Raw genomic sequence first — 22,845 nt, forward strand, 5'->3', positions numbered from 1 at the left:
CACACACACACACACACACACACACACACACACACACACACACACACTGAAAGGTTGCTCTGGCAGCTACAAAAAGAGCAGGCCTGAGAGCACAAGAGGGGCCAAGACCAGGCTGTAACAGAAGTCCATTTAAAAGATGACAAGGACCTGAATTAGGAAACAGATCATGGGGGAGAGGAGGGGAGGCACTGAAGAAAGCTTAAAGGGCCTTAGGCCTTCAGTAATTCAACAGGAGGAACAGCAGCTCTGATGGCTGGTCCTGTGTGGGAATGTCAGGGAGAGGGGAATTTGATGGAAGCACCTTCTCCCGATTCCCCGACATCCCATACAGCTCTACCGTTGTCATTGCCATGACGCGCCACCATTACATATTAGTCAAGAATACCTCCCGGGCATCTGTCCCGGTGAAGGGAAAGGAAGCCAGCACGGAAACGAAAAAAATCTCAGAGAAGGGACCAGTTTAATGGAAAGAAAAGCAAGTTTTCAGGCTCACGTGAGTTGGATACGAAGCTGTGGAGGATGAATATTAGGAAACAGTGTCGGTGTCACTGGGACGCAGGCTACAGTCTCAGTTCGGAAAAAAGATCAGTCCTAGAAAGGCAAGAGTCTGGGAGGTGACCAGTGGGCTGGAGACAGGTCCTGGGTGGACACCAACACTTCAGCAGGAAGCAGGAGCCCATATGGCAAAACACACTGAAACAGGAAAACTGTCTTATCAGGGAATCAAGGGCAAAAGGATTGGGATTGACATATACACACTACTATATATTATAAAATAGATAACTAATAAGAACCTATTGTATAGCACGGGGAGCTCTACTCGGCGCTCTGTAATGACCTATATGGGAAAAGAATCTAAAAAAGAGTGGCTATGTGTATATGCGTGACTGATTCACTTTGCTGTACAGCAGAAACAAACACAACATTGTAAAGCAACTATATTCCAATAAAAATTCATACAAAAAAAAAGGTGAGAGTTAACAACTCCAATGTGGGAGAAAGACCCCATAAAACGGGAATGAAAGAAGCTCATCACATTGTAATTAGAGGCCACTGACAACCTTAGGCTGAGCATTTTCAGTAGGGTAGTGGGGGTGGAAGCCAGGTGGATGGGAGACCCTCAGTGGCCCTGGCCCCTCGCTCACCTCCCAAATTTGCATGTGCTATTTCCTCTGCTTCTCATTTGCAGAAGGGACTCTGGAGTCCATAGGATCTGCACAGCTTGGCTGTACCTCCTTCCCACCTGGCCGGGAAAGGTGAAGGTCATGGGGCCTGGGGGGCAGGGGAGTGGAGACTGGGCCTTGCTATGGCCCATTAACCCCAGTCCTAATGATGCACAGGGACTCCATCTTCTGCATCCAGTACAACATCCGAGCCTTCATGAACGTCAAGCACTGGCCCTGGACGAACCTGTTCTTCAAGATCAAGCCCCTGCTGAAGAGTGCGGAGGCCTAGAAGGAGATGGCCACCATGAAGGAAGAATTTGAGAGAGCCAACGAAGAACTGGCCACATCTGAGGCTCATCGGAAGGAACTGGAGGAGAAAATGGTGTCCCTGCAGCAGGAAAATAATGACCTCCAGCTGCACGTCCAGTCTGAGACCAGGAGGCCCCACCAGTGTCTATTCAAGAGACAGTAGTGCCACTCAGTGGGCCTACAGAGTATTGCATGACTACCCTGCCAGGGAAGGAGGCCTGCCCTCAGATCTCCCTGGAAAACACAACTGCAAAGTGAATTTCTGCTCACTCTGATTTCTCCCTGTCTTCCACAGCGGAGCAAGATGTATTTTGCTGTGGGCATGAGGGGGATGTGTCTGTCATCAGAATAAAAAGCTGTCAAGAATGCACCAGGTCTTTTTAAAAACTGTAAATAAAAAGACATCACTGGAAGTTCCCTGGTTGCCTAGTGGTTAGGATTCCGGGCTTTCACTGCCGTGGCCTGGGTTCAGTCGCTGGTCGGGGAACTGAGATCCTGCAAGCCGCACAGCGCGGCAATAAATAAATAGATGTTTAAAATTAAATCATTCAATTCAATGTAGAAAGAGTAACTCTCTATATGTGATTTTCAAGAAAATAATTATACTCTAAAAATGCTTTATATATACGTAATTCATAAATTACTGTTCATTTCCTTTACAACAAATATAAAATAAAATAGAAATGCTTTAAAGATATGCATTTTTTATCAGAGAAATAGGGAAAATGAAACCATACAACCAGTAGGTAACACTCTGGCAGCGTAAGGGTCTCTTTTCATAGAGTTAAGACATTTATCGTTTGCCCTTTTTAATAAACCCCCAACATCTTACTGCTCCCCTTTTCACTTTCCCAGTCAGTACGTGCAGCTGTTAGGAACCCTTTCCCAAGCACAGCGGGCAGAACAAGTTTTGGAATCAGATCTTGGTTTACATCCCAGATCCCCCACTTGGGAGCTGTGTGAACTTCGGCAGGTGACATCCTTTTTGTGCCTCAGTTTTCTGTAAAATGGGCACAGCAAGAGTAGCCACCTCGCAGGTTGTTGGGAAGATCAGGTGAGTTCGTGCTTGTACAATGCCAGCACACAGCACACGTTCAACAAACACAGAGGCTATTCCCGCTAGACTCTTTTCATCCTTTACCTCGAAATGTGTGTCCAGTTCTTACAATACTCTGGTAGGAGAAGACACGGTCCCATTACGTTTAAGAGCATAATTAGCTAATCCTGGCCACTCCAAGAGACTCATTACAGAGTCTTCTGGGACATGTATGTATTAAGTGATGACAAAATCACTTATTTTTGTCTATTTGGAGTTTTCAGTTCCGTGGCTTGAGGAGGCAGGGCTGAGGAGACACAGGGTGCACTTTTCTGTTAAGAGTCTAAAAAGGTAGTCATGGTTGGGAACTATTAGTTAGCTTGTGAAAGCACAGAGGAGATGAGTTGTTTTTCAACTCCTGGTAGAAGGAAGAGTAAAATGGCTGGGGGTCCAAACGTGGCAAATTAGCAGAGGCTTTATGAATGCCATGAACGCCTTTGCTTGAGGTTAGCTTAGGTGATTTTCTATTAAGTAGATGACATCCTTAGTGGTTAATAAAAAAAAGGACTTGGATGATACATATGTGCAAGGGTGTGTGTGGCCATGACTCACTCCTTGACTTGGGTCCAGATAATGGCCTTTTGGAGGGCAAAGCCCTTCCCTTCTGGGGTTGGTCAAGAGGCTGATCAAAAAATAACAATCTGTAAACAACAAGACCCTACTGTAGAGCACAGGGAACTATATTCAATATCCAGTAATAAACCATAATGGAAAAGAATATGAAAAAGAATATACATGTATAACTGAATCACTTTGCCGTAGAGCAGACACTAACGTGACACTGTAAATCAACTACACTTCAATAAATTCAATTTTTTAAAAGACATCACGATCTGGTTCTTTCAGGAAACAGAAAGCCTGATGGATGCCGAGGAACGGTGCGAGGGGCTCATCAAAAGGAAGATTCAGCTGGAGGCCAAAGTGAAGGAGGTAAACGAGAGGCTGGAAGAGGAGGGGGGGGGATGAATTCTGAACTGGTTGCCAAGAAGAGGAACCTGGAAGATAAATGCTCCTCCCTCAAAACAGACACTGACGACCTGGAGCTGGCCCTGACCGAGGTGGAGAAGGAGAAGCACGCCCCGGAGAACAAGGTGAGCACGCCCAGCCCCCGCCAGGAGGAGACAGGCGGGGAAGGAGCCCGTTCACCCTACATTGTCCAGAAGTGAGAGGGGAGCCAGTGGACGGGCAGTTACATCCCAGCGAGTCCGCCTCTGCCCTGTTCTAGACCCCATGGGCTCTTCCCCCGGTCCGGCTGCCTGCCTGGTTGCACCACAAACTTCTAGCCCTAACCCTTCCTCCACAAGCCAAGAGATGCTTCAGGAGAAGCACGTGGCACAGGGGGAGCCAACAGATGTGCCTACAGGGCCAGACGGATGATGGGGGAAGCAGGTGTGAAGAAGGCAGAAAGCTGGACCACGCCAGGGGTTGGCAGGGAGGTTAGAGGCACAGGGACCCTTGTGCGTGCACGAGGTTAGAGGCACAGGGACCCTCGTGCGTTACTGGTAGAGTGTAGACTGATGCAGCCTTCGGGAACGCCATCTGGAAATTCTTAGTCGAATGAAGAACCCACACATCCGGACTTCCCTGGTGGCGCAGTGGTTACGAATCCACCTGCCGATGAAGGGGACACGGGTTCGAGCCCTGGTCTGGGAAGATCCCACATGCCGCACAGCAACTAAGCCCGTGTGCCACAACTACTGAGCCTGCGCTCTACAGCCCGCGAGCCACCACTACTGAAGCCCGCGTGCCACAAGTACTGTGCCCCTGCGCCTAGAGTCCGTGCTCTGCAACAAAGAGAAGCCACCGCAATAAGAAGCCCGCGCACCACGACAAAGAGTAGCCCCTGCTCGCCGCAACTAGAGAAAGCCCGTGCACAGCAACGAAGACCCGACGCAGCCAAAAATAAACAAATTTAATAATAATAATAATAAAAAAAAGAATCCTTCAACCCAGTGATTCTGCTCCTGGGTATACAGACCACGGAATTCTTCTGCCAGGTCCATGAGGGGACATGTATGAGGATGTTCATGGCAGTGTGGCTTGTGGTGGGGGGTGCTGGAGGCAAGATCGGGGTCCACCTTGGAGGGATGGAGAGGTGCGGGGCAGAAGATGCACAGCCGGGTATACTACACAGCCATCAGGGCAACAAGATGGATGTAAAAGAGGACAAAGGAAGAAAGAGAAATATACAGCATGGTACCATTTATGTAGACTAAAATCCCACGCACACAAAATCACATACACTTTACAAATATAAATGAAAAACACAATCCATGATTCACGTCATAATGGTTGCCAGTGAGACGGAGGCAAGGATGAGGTTGGCCAGGTGTGAGATGACGCGCGTCAGTGTGGGACAGACAACCGGGCGTTGATAGGGAGGTGATAGGGAGGGGTGGGGACTGCGGCGAACTGGAGAGCACTTGCCCTGCCCCCAGGTGGCAGCCAGGGCCCCGCACCAGCCAGCTGGTGCCCGGTGGCCTTGTGAGTCCAGCACTGCCAGAGCTTCCAATTTTCCTTGAGAAACCAGACATCCCAGATTTTATGTGAAATCTCATGTTTTTTCAACTTTTATTCAAAAGTCGTAAACTATTATGTGGCCAGATTCGGCCCATAGGTCAGGAATTACCAACCTCTGATCTGGCAGAGCGTCATACCTGGAAAAAAGTTCAATTTAACGCCTTAAAATCTCTGCGGTTGGTGCCGTTGTCCTGCTTCCTGACACACAGGACTCCTGTTCTGGATTTTCCTGCATAGCACCTCATGCCTGTCCTTCTTCCCCTTCCTGCCTCATTCTAAACCCTGGGTCAGCTAATAAACAAATCCCCATGGATGTACTGCGATGAATATAGACTGTCGTGTTCCTTCCAGAGGCGGCATATTTGCATTTATCAGTGTCCTTCCTTGTACCATATAACACCCTCTTTAAAGGAATCAGCTTTAAGGGGAGGGTTTGAGGCTCTGTGATAGGCCAGTGAGGACTGAAAAAACCCAGAGGCTGCCAATTTCAGGATGATGCAGCCAACACTGTGAGCACCTGCTACGGAGGCAAAGAAGCAGTAGCCAAAAAACAAAAAAGTCAAAGAAAAGGAAAGAAAAGAATCAACAGCCTTTGCTGTTGGTTTAATTGTTTGAACTTTCAATTGGTGTTGATACTCTCTTGTGTAAAGAATCTTTCAGAAGAAATGACAGCACTTGAAGAAAACATTTCCAAACTGACCAAAGAGAAGAAATCTCTGCAGGAAGCCCATCAGCAAACATTGGAGGATCTTCAGGTTGAAGATGACAAAGCCAGTGGTCTCACCAAAATAAAAGTCAGGCTGGAGCAGCAAGCAGACGACGTGAGGATATTTTATTACTACGCACTAACACTGATTACTTGTGGAAGCGCAGGCAGGGTGGGGTCTACACAGGACGCAGGGGTTGAGGGTTCCGACTCTAGGGCCAGAATCCCTGAGTTCAGATCTCAGCCCATTGCAAATGAGTCTGGAATGCTGAGTGAGCCACTTAACTCATGAAGCCTCAGTCCCCACCTTGTGAAATGGAGATAGAATTGGAAAGCTCTACCTCGGAGGGTTTGCATGCGTGGAAAGCTCAGCACGTGGAGGGTGTTGAGCAAGATGTTAGCTGCTAGTGTCACCATCATCACTAGCATCCACTTGAACGCAGGTCTTTGGGTCCCGAAAGCTCCAATCCTGTTCTAACTTTGTGAAAAGTGAGTTCCAGGGCTTCCCTGGCGGCGCAGTGGTTGAGAGTCCGCCTGCCGATGCAGGGGACACGGGTTCGTGCCCTGGTCCGGGAAGATCCCACATGCCGCGGAGCGGCTGGGCCCGTGAGCCGTGGCCGCTGAGCCTGCGCGTCCGGAGCCTGTGCTCCGCAACGGGAGAGGCCACAACAGCGAGAGGCCCGCGTACCGCAAAAAAAAAAAAAATTACTATACTGTAAGAAGATCCCATGGTTCCTTTGAGCGTCATCTTCTCAAAGGTTTGTTTACAAACCAGTAAATACTTATCTATTAAAAGCTGATGGTCTAAGATATTGGTGATTAAGCAGCAATCACACATAAAAATAAAGAAAACCTGAAATGACCAATTTTTTAAACTGACCTTTATGTGTTCTGTATTTTTATTCTTATTTTACCTAATGAGAAGCTAAACTGTCAAACGGTTCAATACTGGGCACCAGGGACCCATGTTTCCCATTCATGTTGGCTTTTTCTTTTCTTTTTAAAGAGTAACGTGGAAAGAATGTGCCGGACTGTGGAAGACCAATTTAATGAAGTCAAAGCCAAGGATGACCAACAGACACAGTTAATCCATGATCTGAACATGCAGAAGGCGAGGCTGCAGACCCAAAATGGTGAGGATGGGCAGGGCCCGGTGGTGGGACCACTGGGCCGTGGGAGAGGGTGGTCCAAACTCTGACGTGGGGCCACATCTGTTTGCCAGGGGAGCTGAGCCACCAAGTGGAAGAGAAGAAGGCTCTGATTTCACAGCTAACCGAAAGCAAGCAGGCCCTCACCCAGCAGCTGGAGGAGCTTAAGAGGCAGCTAGCTAGAAGAAGAAACCAAGGTAAGGATGGTTGCCTCTGTTTAGGAAGGCAGAGTCAGGTGGAACCTGAGAAGTCACCAGGCCGGTTGGGGGCACTGCTGCATCATGAAGTGTGATGCTCCTCTTCCTTGTAGTAGAAGGAACCTGTTCTTGGAGGTTACAGGACCTTGGCAGGACCTTCTTCTTCAGAGATAGAAAACTCTACCAGGGTGCTCCATCCTCTGAGCTCCTCTGTGCCCCACTGGAGGGGCTGATAAATGCCCCTCCCCATCCAGGGGTATCCCCTCCCCATCACTGTACTAGCTTGGGCATCTCTGCCTCTGTGCATTCTTTCACTCTGCCCTGCAATTCATCCCAGCCCCTTGAGAGGCCCTCCTCTTTCTCCTTCATCACTCTTTGTGTATCACCAGCTACAACACCCACATTTAAGCCCCCCTCCTCCAAGAGACCACATTTGGAGCACCCTTGGGACATCTGCATAAACATGAACACCATTATCACCTTCTTGACATCAATATCAAGCTATTTATGTTTATAATTCATGTCTCCCCACTAATCTGTAAACTTCTAAAGGGCAAGAATTATTTTTCCCCGCCATAACGGTAAACAGTAAGTACAGCACACAGAACAGTGCACACAGTAGGTGCTTAGTAAATGCTGTCGATGGGTGTTCGAGCACTAGAATAGGAACCCAGAAGTCCGCAAACCTGCATGAGTGTAATTCTGAGGTTACCACGTGCCAGCTAAAACTTACAGGGCAGTCTCTTGGAATTCCACCAAGTTCCATCTGCCCCTTCCAAAAAGGAAGTGCTATATTTGTCTCCCATCTTCCTGTTACAGGGTAGGGGTATTTGGTGGACTGGGTGGAGGCAGGGGGAGTGGAGAGAACCAGAACCTGAGAAGGTCCATTACAGGAGCAAGGCTGTCCTCTGGCCAGGATACAGCTAAGCTTTCCTTCCTGGGCTAAGTTTTGTTGTTTATTTGTGTCTTTAAAAGGATAAAAATGTATGAGATATTGCACTGGGTTGACCAGAAAGTATTCTGTGACCATTATAATGAGAGCTACATTGTCTTCCCGACCAGGTAGGAGTGAGTGATGGAGGCCTCTGGGCATGTCCCCCTCCTGCTTGGGAAGAGGTGGCAGAGCTGTGGAAACGGCATAGCTCATGTCAGAGTTCCCGGGTGGGGACACAGCCCACTGGTGACACCAAAAGATGCTTTTGGGGTTTTCATGGGCACAGTACTCCATAACACTGCACTAAGTAGTGAGAAAATTTATTCCCTTTCCAATTCTACTTCAATTCTTCTGATTAAATAAGGAAAAGGTCTCACTTTGGATACCATCTCTCTAACACTGGTGTATCTTCCTCACTAAGACGCAGAGAGTAGGCCTCAGACACAGGCACAGCAGCGAGTACTTCACTAGAAGGTGGTAACACCGCCTTACCTCCACTGCATTTATTATAGTTATCTTCTGCTTATGGCAAAAGTTAATGGTTTTCCATTTAAATAAATATATTTAAATATAATAAAGGAGTCAACTTTTTAAAAAATGAAGTAAATAAAACAGGAGATATACTGCTACAGCAAAGTTTGTGAAGGCAGCAAGGGAGTGATTCAAGTTGGGAAACACTGGCTGAAACAAAAATACCTTAACTTGGAAAATGGCCACACGTTTTTGCAATTTGTCACCACTGTGATTCCGCAGGCCAAGAGCGCCCTGGCCCACGCCCTGCGGTCCTCCCGCCACGACTGTGACCTGCTGCGGGAACAGTATGAGGAGGAGCAGGAAGCCAAGGCCGAGATGCAGAGGGCGCTGTCCAAGGCCAACAGCGAGGTGGCCCAGTGGAGGACCAAATACGAGACGGACGCCATCCAGCGCACAGAGGAGCTGGAGGAGGCCAAGTAGGGGCTCCCAAGTTACGGTAGGAGAGTCGACCCTAAGACACAAGGGAAGGGACAGAGGACAGACCTTCTCTTCCTCCCCAGGCCTTTGAGTTTTCTTAAACACGCAGACCTGGTCTCCCTGCCCCTCTCCCAGGGTACTGTCCATTCCGCCCGGTCCCCTCGGCGCCTCCTAGGTGACTGCTTTGCCCATTTGGGGACTCTTCAGGTGATACGTACTGTCCAATCATCAAGCTCTAGGTCTTCTCAAATTCCAGTCCTTTATAGATGGCTCAATTCCCTTCCGATCCGATAATTACTTCTGAAATGGTCCACCTTTGTCAACAACAACAAACCTGGTTCTCTTAGGAAAAAACTGGCCCAGAAGCTCCAGGAAGCAGAGGAAAACACAGAGGCTGTGAGCTCCAAGTGTGCTTCCTTGGAGAAAACCAAGCAGAGGCTCCAGGGAGACGTGGACGACCTGATGCTGGATTTGGAGCAGGCCAACACCGCCTGCGCCTGCCTGGACAAGAAGCGGAGGAACTTCGATGAGGTCCTTCCCCACCGCTTGACGGCAGCCACAATGCAAGAGATGTGTGAGATGCACACCTTCGGGGAGGCCCTCGAGCATCAACTCCCAGTGTGGAGGGTTTGGGGCTTTGCGCTGTCTCTTTACTTTTGTGACAGTCCCTCCAAAATGAATTTTATTTTTCGTTAAAGTTAATTCAACTTACTTTGAGATCAACATATCTTTCAAGAATACAGCAGATCTTTGTAGTGGTAACAGAGTTTGGAACCCCTGAGTTTGGGGCTCACCCTGTTTCTTTGGTCCCTAAGGATAGAAGGGTCCACCTTGTCATTGCTGATGGCCCTTGTTGACAGTTGACATGACTCATCCAAGTCCCTGGCCCTTTCGGCTTCTCACGTGTCCCTCTGTCACCTCCTAGGTCCTCGCAGAGTGGAAACAAAAATTGGATGAGAGTCAAGCTGAGTCGGAAGCTGCTCAGAAAGAGTCTAGGTCACTTAGTACTGAAATCTTCAAGATGCGCAATGCCTACAAGCAGGTGGTGGGTCAGTTAGAGACACTGAGACCGGAGAACAAAATTCTGCAAGGTGAGCTCTCCCCATCACAGGGGTGTGACAGTCCCCAGCTCTCTCCCCATCACAGGTGACAGCCCCTAGCTCTCTCCCCACAACAGGTGTGTGACAGCCCCCAGCTCTCTCCCCATCACAGGTGTGTGAGTCCCCAGCTCTCTCCCCATCACAGGTGTGTGACAGTCCCCAGCTCTCTCCCCATCACAGGTATGTGACAGTCCCCAGCTCTCTCCCCCCCACAGGTGTGTGACAGCCCCCAGCTCTCTCCCCCCAACAGGTGTGTGACAGCCCCCAGCTCTCTCCCCCCAACAGGTGTGTGACAGTCCCCCTTCTCTTCTGGCCACCCCTCCCCCATTTGGCCACAGCATCCTCCTTCCTGCTGCCCCACAAAATCCTCACATCTACTCAGTTTACCCTGAGACCCAAACTCCCCCAATGTGAGGCATAGTCACAGCCAAGCCTTGTTCTTGAGAACAGAGGGCTCTCTGGGCTGCTAAGCTCCCTGCTCGTCTACAGAACATATCTTCCATGGATTCTGTCTCTACATGGCTTTGTGTCCTTGATCCTGTCACTAGATCCCTTAGGATCTCAGACTGCTGACCTATAAAACTAGACCAGATCCAGTGCCCCCTAAAGCCCCTTCTATTTCCGAGACCATGATTCTATGTGTTTTCTCCACAGTTTTCTCCCCCGGTCCTCTCTGTGCCCATTCTGTGTACTGTGTGAAGGTTCAGGGTCATACAGGTGTTCTGTTGCTTCTCCCCATGCATCTTCAGGTGAGGCCACACACCTGTGTCTTGTCCACACCTTCCCCGAAAGGTTTCACTGTACTTGTTCTCTCCTATATGAATGTCATGAATGAATCACCAATCCCCAAATTCCCTGGCAAATGCCTGTGCTATCAGACAGAGCCTGTGAAAACAGCCTAAATCAAGCCTGTCCTTTGCAGAAGAGATGACTTAACCATGCAGATTGCGGAAATGAGCACGAATCTTCAGGAAGTGGAGAAGACCAAGAAGCAAGTGGAAAGAAAAGTCAGACCTCCAGGCTGCCCTAGAAGAGGTGGAGGCAAGTGTCTGGGATGTGAAGGAGGGCGGGGCACTGAGGAAGGGGACTAGACCACCCCCAGGGGCCCTTCCTGTGGGAGGCACTGGGGCTCCAATGGGAAGAATCCAGCCCCACCCCTGCCCTGGGGGGGGGGGGACCAGCTGCTCTCTGCTTCGTCTGTCTCCTGGGTGTCGTCTAGTCCATCGTATTTCTCCTACTGAATAAATAAACTTGTTCATTATGTCCTCAACGTCTTCCTCTCAGAAAGCAAGAACTCAATCACCAAACATCCTGAGAGCCAGCTCAGAATGCCTTAGTTTAAACAGAGAGTTATACACAGTCATCTTTGGCTGTTGGGAATTCTGTGTGGTCCAAAGAGTGCAGTATCCTGATGTAATCGTCAGTTGTGGCCAGTGAGGGGTTTGGGGCTTTGCGCCGTCTCTTTACTTTTGTGACAGTCCCTCCAAAATGAATTTTATTTTTCGTTAAAGTTAATTCAACTTACTTTGAGATCAAAGTACTTACTTTGAGATCTTAAGACGTTCTAGGGAAGTCTGCACTACGCAGGATAACAGGAGAGCAATTCCTCTGTCTTTCTCTGTCTTTTTTGAGAAGAGGTTGGCTCCTGACTTATGGTCACTATTTAAAAAGACACAGTAATCAAAATTTTTACTTATTGAAAACGATGCTCTGTCCTCCTCAAGACATAAGATTGTTAACAACAAAGCTTCAGTTCTAGTTTCATTACTAGTAACAACTTGGGAGCAAACTGTTTGACCTTTTTGAGTACTGTTCTAGTTATTTGTAACATGAGTCTAATAATACCCATTTTATCATAATGGAGATGCAAAACCTCATTCAAGAAGGTGGCTGCCCCCGGCAATCCCAAGCACTCCTTGACTTTTATCAGGGTTCCTTGGAGCATGAAGAGAGCAAGATTTTGCGTGTCCAGCTAGAGTTGAACCAGGTGAAATCCGAGCTTGAGATCACTGAGAAGGACGGAGAAATCGAGCAGCTGAAAAGAAACAGCCAGCAGGCAGCAGAGGCCATGCAGAGCGCGCTGGATGCTGAGATCCGGAGCCGGAATGATGCTCTGAGGCTGAAGAAGAAGATGGAGGGGGACCTCAGTGAGATGGAGATTCAGCTGCGCCACTCCAACCGCCAGGTGGCAGAGACCCAGAAACACCTGTGCTCAGTCCGGGGCCAGCTCAAGGTGAGTGCACGGCCCCTGGAGGACCTGGCGGGACCTCAGCCTGCCCTGGGCTCCGGTCTCACCCCTGGTTTCTCATGAAGGACACCCAACTGCATCTGGATGATGCCCTGAGGGGCAATGAGGACCTCAAGGGGCAGCCGGCCATCGTGGAGCACAGGAATGGCCTCTTGCTGGAGGAGCCAGAGGAGAGCAAGGTGGCCCTGGAGCAGACGGAGCGGACCGGTAAGCTGTCGGAGCAGGGGCTGCTGGATGCCAGCGACCGCGTGCAGCTCCTTCACTCCCAGGTGTGTCCATCCTCACTTCACCCAGGGTCCACCCTGGAGGCAGGCAGGACCCAGGCTTGATGGAAAGGAGTTCCCACCACTCCTTCCAGGCTAGTGGTCAAGACAAACTTTCATTAGGCCTAGTTCTTGGAATAACTTTGTCTCTAGATGGACAGATTGCTAAGCTTTCTTTTATCTGAAGATAAAAGATCATGGGGAAATCGGAGCAAGGAATGACGAATTATTGCATAAAAGGGCTGGAAAAGGCTTCACAGAGGCAGTAACATATAAGCTGCAAGCTTAGAAAATTAGGATTGTCTTTTGAAATAATTACTTTTAGGAAAGTTAAAGAATTCCTTGTTTCAGTTTTTACTTTTTTGGACCACGCCACATGGCATACGGGATCTTAGTTTCCCAACCAGGGATCGAACCCGCGCCCTGCGCGGTGGAAACACAAAGCCCTAATCACTGGACCGCCAGGGAATGCCCCCAAAATTCCTTGCTTTAAAAACTGTTTTTTGAATTAGCCAAAAAAACAGAAAAATACCAACCATATTGTTAGCATTTTGGGATCTCTTATTCTAGGCTCTTGTTTCTATACATAAATATGATATTTTTTGTAAACGTGATTAATACTTTTGCAACTTTTTTTCATTTAACAACGTGTTGTGAACATATTTCTATATTTTAGGGGGTTTTTTGGGTTTGTTTTTGTTTTTTGTTTTGCAGTACGCGGGCTTCTCACTGCTGTGGCCTCTCCCGTTGCGGAGCACAGGCTCCGGACGCACAGGCTCAGCGGCCATGGCTCACGGGCCCAGCCGCTCCACAGCATGTGGGATCTTCCCGGACCGGGACACAAACCCGCGTCCCCTGCATCAGCAGGCGGACTCTCAACCACTGTGCCACCAGGGAAGCCCATATTTCTATATTTTAAAATAGTTTTCTACGATACAGTTTTTTAATGGCAGAAAAGCAGTCCATTTTAGTTGTGTATTATGGCACTTTTATTTAATCAGTCTTCTATGGTTGTATATTTTTAGACTGTTCCCAGTAAAAATTTTTATGATTAGAAGATTGTATGACAAACTTCTTCATAACTAAATTTTCACATATATCCATGATTACTATTTCCTTAATATTCCTGGAAGTATATATTCATGGTCAAAACAGCAAAGACATTTATGATCTGTTGTAAACTGGTCTTTAAACAAAGTTGTCCCAATTTTTATTCCCATGGGGAAAATATGTGAGCGTGCTTAGCTATTATTTTTTTTCATCTTCACCAATTTTGAAATGCCTCATTTTAAAAATGGTTGAAAATGCCTCATTTTAAAAATCCTTGTTTCTTTGATTACTAATGAGGTGGAACATTTTGTCCTATTTGTTGGCTACTTGTATTTCTTCTGGTGTGTCTTAGCTACTTGTACTTTTGCCCTTTTTTCTTAATGATTTGTCTTTTTTACATATTAAGGAAGGAAATATTTTTTCAGTAACGCACACTGCAAATGTTTTCTCGTTTGTCATCACCCTAGCAACTCTATGTGCAATGTTTTGATCATGAGAATTATTTTTCATTTCACAGTTATGTCAACCATTTCCTTGTTCCAGCACCTTTAACTAAATAATCTATCCTTCCTCAAATATCTGAATGTCCACATTTATCATTCACTCAGCTCTTTTCTGTACAATTCTCAGGCCTGTTTTGGGATATCTGTCCTATCAAAAAAGAAAGCGTCTTTTTAATTTTTTTCACCTGTGTGAAAAATAAGAAATGGAACGTTCTCGAGATTGACTTCTTTCCCCACCCAACCCTCTCCCTTCCAATCGTTGTAAGTGTCCAAATGTAGCCCGAACCTCTTATCTAATTTTTCTTGTAGAACACGTGCCTGATAAATAGCAAGAAAAAACTGGAAGCTGACATAGCCCAATGCCAGGCAGAGGTGGAGAACTCTATCCAGGAGTCCAAACAGGCAGAGGAGAAGGCCAGGAAGGCCATCACGGATGTGAGCTCCATTCTTTCTTATCAGAGATGCTGTCTGGAGATGAGAAAGGGGCTTCTAAGCCAGGACCTGCAAGTAGGTTTCCTCTCCTCACCCCTGCATTCAGTCAGTGGTGGCTTCCTGGAGAGACGGAAGGAGATGGAGCCTCAGCAGAGGCCAAGTGGGAGGGGAGCCATGCAGAATCAGCGGTGGCTGCGGGAAGGAGGAAAGCATCAGCATGCCTAGCACCAGCCTCACAGCATCCTCCGTGTGCCCGCATAGGAGGGGTGGGTGGCCCACTGATGCCTCCTGTGAACTTAACCAGGCGGCCATGATGGCCGAGGAGCTGAAGAAGGGGCAGGACACCAGCGCCCACCTGGAGCGCATGAAGAAGAACCTGGAGCAGACGGTGAAGGACCTGCAGCACCGCCTGGACGAGGCTGAGCAGCTGGCCCCGAAGGGCGGGAAGAAGCAGACCCAGAAGCTGGAGGCGCGGGTGGGGTGGTGGGAGAGGACTCTCACTCCCAGAGTGACGCCAGCTCAGCCGCCTCTGGCAGAACCACAGTCCAGAAACTTAGGTGGCGGGGAATTGGGCACTGAGCCGACTGTAGGTTCAGTTTGAGGACCACTTGTGAAACTCCCTGTGAGCCAAATGTCCCCCCTACTTCTCCCTCTCCGGTCCCTACGCCCCAAGACACACACAAACCCACTTTCGAATGCGTATCCCTCGATACCTACAATGTAATGACATTTCAAATGTTCACATTCTGTTTTTATACAGATTCAGATCTACATAAATGGAAGGGGAAACATACCTTACAATCATAAGATTACACATTTTGGTGCAATTTACATTTTGGACCAGGCTCCACTTTGATAAACAATGGCCCATCCTACATAAGATATGCAGTCTCCCTCGCCCTCCCATTCCGGGAGCTCATTCCCTTCCCAGATTTTCTAATGTCGAAACACAACTTGCAATTCTGCTGCCTTCCTCAACTCCATCCTAAATGCAGGGTGACTGGTGTTTCCCCCAGGCTAACTCGCCAGCAAAGTGCGATCCACACGCAGGACAGTCCTGATTTTTCTTTACCTGGGAGTGTATTTTGTAGTTTTTAGTTTCTTTGCTGGTGGTTCCCTTTGTTTCCTATACCCCTTGCTTTTCCCATTAGACCCTGGATGGCTTGTTTTATTTGTTTTTCTAAACAGGCTGCATTACCCATTTGCAGTTTGGAGAAGGGCTCGGAGGAAGAGGATGTTAAACTGTCTCTGCTGTCCCCCAGAGAACGGGCACGAAAGAGGGAAAGAGGATGAAGGGGAGGAGAAGAGAGGGAAACAACTTCTCCCAGCAGGGAAGACCCAAACACATTCTTCATGCCAGCCTCCCAAGGATGTGGTCACCAGCACTCGTACACTTTAAATGTGAAACAATTTTCTGGCTAAAAACTACAAGGCTGCAGACACATGAGTAACAAAAGTAAACACCAGGGAAGTCAGAGCTCCCCCCAGAATTCTTTAAATGCTTATTTTTAATTATTCCCAGTCCTCTTCTATTGAAACAAACTTGGGCTTGTCCTTCACACAGACCCCTCCCTGGACGGCGGAATTAGATCCCATGCCACCCTCTTTGATACTCTGATTCCTGGGTTGGCAGGGAACCCTCCGCCAACCTCCCCTCTGTCGTGGTGAGGCACCTTGACTGTCCTCCAGTCCCCAGCTGCCCAGTTATCTTAGTTTCATGAACCTTACAGAGGCCTAGAGAGAATTCCCAGGGAAGCTGATGGAAGGCAGCTTCCCGGGGCCGGTGGGTGGGGTCTTCTCTGGAACAGTGCCCAGAGCTGCCTGTTCCACTGGTAGATTTCAAGGTTGATCCAGTGGCTACTGGGATGCCCAGGGACTGGCTGCCACCTCCACCACTGGGCTCTCCCTGGATTGAGGAATCGGGCTGCCCCCTCACGACTTCAGGAAAGGCAGACACAGCTATGAAATCAACAACACCTGTGTAGTGCTTTATCATCAACAAATACTTCCACAGACTTTGTCTCATCTGATCCCCACATTCAAGGCAGTTTGGGCCGGAATTATCATCACCATTCTAAATACACGGAAACTCATACTCAGTGATGACAACGGGCTTACTTTGGATGGATCAGCTGGACGGGGTGCTGAAACACACCTTGGACTCTACCTGGCCCAGGTTCTCTCCATGACCCCTGCCACCTTCCTTGATCAGGAAGCCCTCACCGGGCTGCATGGCCCCAGGGGAGGCGTCACTTTTTTGCGAAGCCTGGTCCACTAGGCGAGGCGCGTGCACCCGGGGTGCTCCTGCCCCAAAGACGGCGTCTCGTTTTCACTTGCACAAAGCCACGGCACGGACTAGTGGCGGCCTTGGGAACCACATGTGTTCCTGAGCCCTAGGAGGAGTCATCTGCGCAAAATATAAGTAGAGCATCTTGAGTTTACCCTAAAACAACCGACACGTGAGTGGGTGAGAAAAGCCTGGGAGGCGAGACCTGACCTCTGTGCTCTCTTCTGGGAGCAGGAGTCACATAGCGGGCTAGAGGCTGAGCAGAAGAGGGAAGCCCAGGCGCTGAAGGGCGCGCACAGATACGAACGGAAGGTCAAGGAAATGACTTACCAGGTAGGCAACGGCTCTCCTGCATCCCCTGGATCAGACCCGGCAGAAGCAGCGGGGGAGGGGGTCTGGGGCCCTGGCACCGACGCTGTGTTGGCAGGCCGAGGAGGACCGCAAGAACATACTCAGGCTCCAGGACCTGGTGGACAAGCTGCAGGCCAAAGTGAAGGCTTCCAGGAAGCAGGCGGAGGAGGCCATGAGTAGGGGGTCCCGGGGAGTTGGGGGGGCAGGCGCCCTGGCAGGAGTCCGTCCCTGTTTCACAGCTCCCGCGGCAGCTGAGGCCCGAGTTTTCATTTGCAGGCTATAAACACAAGCTCAGGACGCCTACCCTTTCCCTCTCCGGTCTGCATTATGCAAGCCTGCCCCACCTCCCCCTCCCCTGGGCCTCCTGCCTCACTAGTCCTGGCCCCGCCCCTCCATCCCTTCCCTCTGCCTCAGCCCACCTGGCTTTAATCCCACCCACACTGGCTGACTCCACCCACCCCCAACTTACTCAGAATTCCCTGCCCCGTGAGCTAACCTTGAACACCTGGCCTTAATTCACGTCATCCCATCTCAGCCCTGGCCCTGGCTTCTACCACCTCCATCCCTCCCTGGCCTCCCTAGCTCCCACCCTCCAGTTCATCCTTTTTGATCTGCCCTTGAGCAAACAGGTGAAACCAACAGTGAGGAAATAGTTTGGGCTGAAACCAACATTTCCCAAATATCTTCTGGGGCCACTAGGTCTGGAGGATGTTAATAGCAGGAAGTTGGGGCAGCAGGTGGGGGGGAGGGGGAGGTATTTTACAGAAAAGAAATCGTTCGGGAAACTCTGGGTTACACAAAGTTGGACGACGGGTGGCTTTACTTCAAGGATTTCTCAGATTTTGCAGGTAATACGGGATGGACTCCATAGTGGAAAAGGCGTTCTAGACTGTAGCATTTCCCACCCTTTAATGGACCTTGGCATCTTTGTATTGGAGGCAGAGCCTCCCACAGGACTAGTGTCCTGAGGAACAAAACCTGAGGGAGTCTGGCCTAGATAAATGACTGAGGGTGTGGCTTCTCCCCTGTCCTTTTTACTCCCCGCCCAAGGGCCTGGTGCTTCTGTCCTGACCTCTGGGAAGCAGATCTGAACTGGTTAAGTTGGGGGAGGATCAGTACAGTCGCAGCAGGACTGGCCAGGCTGGAGGGGCCCCGGGAGGCCACCTTCATCAGAAACGCTTGCATGGCTCTCAGACCCATACAAGGCCCGGGCTACAGGCAGACAGTAGGGGGAGCAGGCCCGGGCGGGGTTGGCGGGGGCGGGGGCTGGACCTTTGGTCTCTGACAGCTCCACATGCCTTGGGACACTTGGATTTCCTCCCAAGAGCTCCGGGGTTGGGGGGATGGCAGAGAGGCGGGGTACAGGGCAACATGCAGGCATCCTGGGGGCAGCAGACCTGCAAGGTAACCAGGCAGTGCACACAGGAGCCAGGGGCATCGTCTTCACCGCTGCAGAGCTCAGCTTTCCCTCCTCTGCCGCCAGGGAATTGGGGGCCCAAGCTCTCCTGGTTCCGCAGTTCCCCAGAGGCCATCAGGGACTGGGGGCCTCAGCGCCAGAGTGAGGGGCTTCCTCAGCCTCCTGCCCCCTCCACCTTCCGTTCAGGAGGAGCAGGCTAACACGCAGCTGTCCAGGTGCCGGAGGGTCCAGCGCGGGCTGGAGGAGGCCGAGGAACGGGCGGACATCGCCGAGTCCCAGTTCAACAAGCTGCGGGCCAAGAGCCGCGACATGGGGGCCCAGGTGAGAGCAGACTTCCTCCCCAGACGTCCTAGGACCCAGGACCAGGCAGCACCCAGCAGAGTTTGGAGGGTGCCTGTCAGTGCACCTTCCCCGCTGCTGGTCGTGCAGCCACAAAAGTCACTGCTTTAGCCTGGACCCTGTGGTTCCAGGCTCACAGGAGCAGTGCGGGACCAGGGCCAGACCACCCCATCATCCCCGCCCCTCCCTGTTGCAAGAGGCGCTGCCCAAGAAGCCCCTGCTTTTGGGGGAATTCACCCCAACTCCGGGAGCTCGACTGGTTTGTTTTTACAACGCGCAAACGGAGATAAAGCCACGCCTGAATATTTTCCTGAGGCTCCAGCTGCCCCCACTTGAAGACAGTGCCCAGCCTCACCTTTGGTTTGACTCATTTCCTGTGTACAATTCTTTTTCTCCCCCAGAAGATGGAAGAATGAGCCCTTCCCCCCCGTTGCCATGGGACACCTCGGGAAAACGGAGAGAAGGTGTCGTGAGAAATAAATTCTCCTGACTACTCGGATCCCTGGCTCTGCTGTGTTTATCATCACGGTCCATTCCTCCTCCGTGGGGTGGTTTTCAGATTCTTGCCAGGTCTATTTATAAACTATAAAGAAAGTAAGGGACGTGAAAGCAGACCCTCCTGGCCCTGAGAAGGAAAGGTGGAAATCCAACCCATCTCGAGATATATCACCAGCTCCCCAGCAGTTAAAAATAAAAACCCTTTCAGATAAGCATACCCCTTTTTCTGCCTAGGAACTCATAATTTTTTCCAATTCAGTTCCCCTAAATTTACAGACAGGGAAACTGGACCCAGATAGACTAAGCACTCTGACTGTAGTTGTCCAGGGTGGTGGGAGACTTGACCCCAAGATCCCAGGCCCCCCAAGCAGGGCTCTTTCCATGAAGCAGCTCTGCTTTTCCATCCCGTCCCCCCCCAGCGGCCGTGTCTCCACTCCTCTCAGACCACCCACAGCTCCCAGAACATCTTTAGAGGCAGTAGGCGCTCCTGAACCTGGGATGCATTCCTGGGAGGACAGATGCTTCGGGAAGGACTGCCTAGGGGCTGGCCTGTCCTGCAAGCCCTGCCCCTCCTTCGGGTCCCTCCTCTCCACGCACATGGACCCTCCCCCTGGTGCTTGAGCCGAGGGTGAGGGGTGCAGCTAGTCTCAGGGTCGCTCCCAGATCCCAGCTGGATCTTGCTGAGTGTGACTGTGTTGGTTTGCCTACCCTGAAGGGTAGTAAAGCAGCAGGACAAACAAGGACAGGATCAGAAGCCGAGACTAAATCTGAGCCTCGGCCTGACCACTTCGTAGCAACAGCTGTGTGGCCTGGGTTGGCCGCATACATTCTCTGAACCTGAGTTGTCTCAATGGTCAGACTGACCCGTGTGGTCAGGGGCATGGACTTTGGGTTCCAGCAAACCGGGATGGAATCCCAATATTATCACATACCAGCTGTGTGGCCTCGGGCAACTTAAGATTAACGGTCTGAGCCTCAATTTCCTTATTCTGTAAGGCAGAGATACCAATAAAAATCACCGCTTTCCCGGGACAGATGGGGGGTTGGGGTGTTGGCAAGGCGTGCAGGGCTTCTGGCTTACTAGGTACCAGGCACTCTCCTCTAAGATCTTAGATCGTCCCTTCTCTCTGGCCTTCTAGATCCTCCTTTCCATCTCATCACCAGCCCACCCCTTGTGCCTTTGACACAGTGGGGCTGGAAGGTAACGATGGGTGGCACCAGTAGTGGTGGCAGGAGGTGATTCTGAGGTCGGGTGATCTCAGATGTCTTGACATCGCCACCACCGTCGTCACTACCATCACCATACTCACCGTCGTCCTGGCTAAACTTGAGGACTGAAAGAGTCATTAAAAATGATCTCTTCAGGGGCTTCCCTGGTGGCGCGGTGGTTGAGAGTCCGCCTGCCGATGCAGGGGACACAGGTTCGTGCCCCGGTCCGGGAAGATCCCACGTGTCGTGGAGCAACTAGGCCCGTGAGCCATGGCCGCTGAGCCTGCGCGTCCGGAGCCTGTGCTCCGCAACAGGGAGAGGCTGCGACAGTGAGAGGCCTGAGTACCGCGATGAAGAGTGGTCCCCGCTCGCCGCAACTAGAGAAAGCCCACGCACAGAAACGAAGACCCAACACAGCCAAAAGTAAAATAAATAAATAAAAATTTTTAAAAAGCTAAAAAAAAAAAAAAGATCTCTTCAATCTCCTCAATTTTACAGGCAAGGAAACCAAGGCTGTTCTCAAAGTGCCCAGATACCAGATCCTAAGCCTACACTTCTGCCACCCCGCTGCATCGCCCTCCCAATGAAAGTCATACAATTTCAAATACGCGAACAATTCTGTGTGATGCTGAGTATTACGTGACCGTCTTCCTCTTCTCCATCCTGGCCTCCCAACAAGCCCGTCAGGAGGTCAGGCAGATATTAACACCTTCATTTCCTAACGGGGCTGCAGATGGACTGTGGCCTTTCCAATGCTGAGGAGGAACTGGCATGGCAGCTCCTCAGATTCACCGCGCAGCACACAGTCTCACAGAGTGGCCTTTCCCTCTGTGTGGGCGTGGGCTTTCGTGGTGAGAGCCCTGGGGCCAACCTGCCGGGGTCCCAGTCTTGCCCCGCCATTCATAGCTGTGTGATTGGGAACAAGTTACTCCGTGACTTTAAGCCTCAGCAACCTCACGTATAAAACGGGATGTAACAACGTACTTTAGAGGGTTAGACGGAGAAGTAAGTAAGAATATGCAAGGAACGCCCTTGGTCTGGAGCCAGACACACAGTTTGTACCCTGGTAGCCTGGCATCATGGTGGGCAGAGGTAACACATGGTCTAAGGGCACAGGTGGAGTGTAAGACAGGGGCCCAGATGGGCTGGGGCTTTCACTGTGTCTCTAAGGAGCTTCCTCTGGTTTGAGGGGCTGACACACCATGCATTTGAGGGTCATCAAAAAAACTTCCTGTAGAATCACTCCTTTCTGACACCCCCACAAAAGCAGATCTGGATTCCATCTGCTCGAACACTCCCCAGGTCACCTGGAGCTGCCTAGCATCTCTGCACTTACCTGGTCCCCCACCTCCCCACCCTGGGCCCTCAGATCTCCAGCACATCATACTTTCCAGAAGGCCTGGGGCAAGTAAGGGAATGTCTCCGAGCCTCAACATGGGGCAGGAAGTCCTGGGACTTCCTACCTCAGGATGAAGTTGTTGAAAGACTCCCGCGTGACGCTGCGCAAGGGATTTCCCCAGAAACGCAGTACTGCGCAAATTGGAGATGTTTTACTAACAAGAATGATAATAATAATGAGATCGTTGTTGTTATTATTATCTTTCAGCAGTGAAACCTAGCCACCAAACCTGGGCTTCGAGTTCTGGGGCCTGGGAGAACAGAACCCACCCTGACCCACAGGCCTCTTCTAAACAGAGCTTTGCTGCCACCTCCTGGCTATGGAAAGACATGCTTTTCATTTTGCAAATGACCTAGAGATTGCACCCCTGAAGTCTTGACATTAGACGTTCAGAGTCAGAGGTGTCCTTGGGAATCAGGATCATGCCATCCAGGCCCCTGGTTTTGCAGATGAGAAAATTCAGATTCGTGATAGGATCTGGTAACCCCACAGGATGAAGCGTCAGAGCCAGACGCCCAGGTCTCGGGGCTCCCAGACCAGGGCCCCCTCAACTGAGTGTCCGTAGGAGAGGACCCTGCGGAATCTGAGATGGAGCCTAGGACCGGACAGGCAGCGAGTGGCCCCAGCGATGGCCCTGGCAGCAGGGGATGGGACCATGGCCAAGGGTCTCCTCCCAGACCTCACTGCCCTCATCGCAGGAACCACCAGGCTGCAAGAGAAGT

At 50.4% G+C, this 22,845-nt stretch overlaps 1 protein-coding gene across 1 annotated transcript in view; it reads left to right on the plus strand.

Moving 5' to 3' along the window:
- LOC114889556 (myosin-6-like) overlaps positions 1-19,308 on the plus strand; it is a 43,439-nt gene extending 24,131 nt beyond the window's left edge. Inside the window, 19 exon segments of the mRNA XM_029212903.1 lie at positions 1,341-1,607; positions 3,429-3,525; positions 3,528-3,662; positions 5,736-5,912; positions 6,693-6,930; positions 7,020-7,120; positions 7,122-7,142; positions 8,830-9,026; positions 9,375-9,558; positions 9,953-10,122; positions 11,050-11,127; positions 11,129-11,168; positions 12,058-12,360; positions 12,441-12,644; positions 14,501-14,626; positions 14,928-15,098; positions 17,145-17,243; positions 17,338-17,454; positions 18,865-19,308. Coding sequence (XP_029068736.1) covers positions 1,341-1,607; positions 3,429-3,525; positions 3,528-3,662; positions 5,736-5,912; positions 6,693-6,930; positions 7,020-7,120; positions 7,122-7,142; positions 8,830-9,026; positions 9,375-9,558; positions 9,953-10,122; positions 11,050-11,127; positions 11,129-11,168; positions 12,058-12,360; positions 12,441-12,644; positions 14,501-14,626; positions 14,928-15,098; positions 17,145-17,243; positions 17,338-17,454; positions 18,865-19,128 — 2,989 coding nt within the window. The 3' untranslated portion in view covers positions 19,129-19,308.
- The last annotated feature ends 3,537 nt before the right edge of the window (positions 19,309-22,845 follow it).

The sequence above is a fragment of the Monodon monoceros genome, unplaced genomic scaffold, assembly GCF_005190385.1.
Source record: "Monodon monoceros isolate NGI ecotype Baffin Bay Population unplaced genomic scaffold, NGI_Narwhal_1 Super_Scaffold_9, whole genome shotgun sequence".
NCBI lineage: Eukaryota > Metazoa > Chordata > Mammalia > Artiodactyla > Monodontidae > Monodon > Monodon monoceros.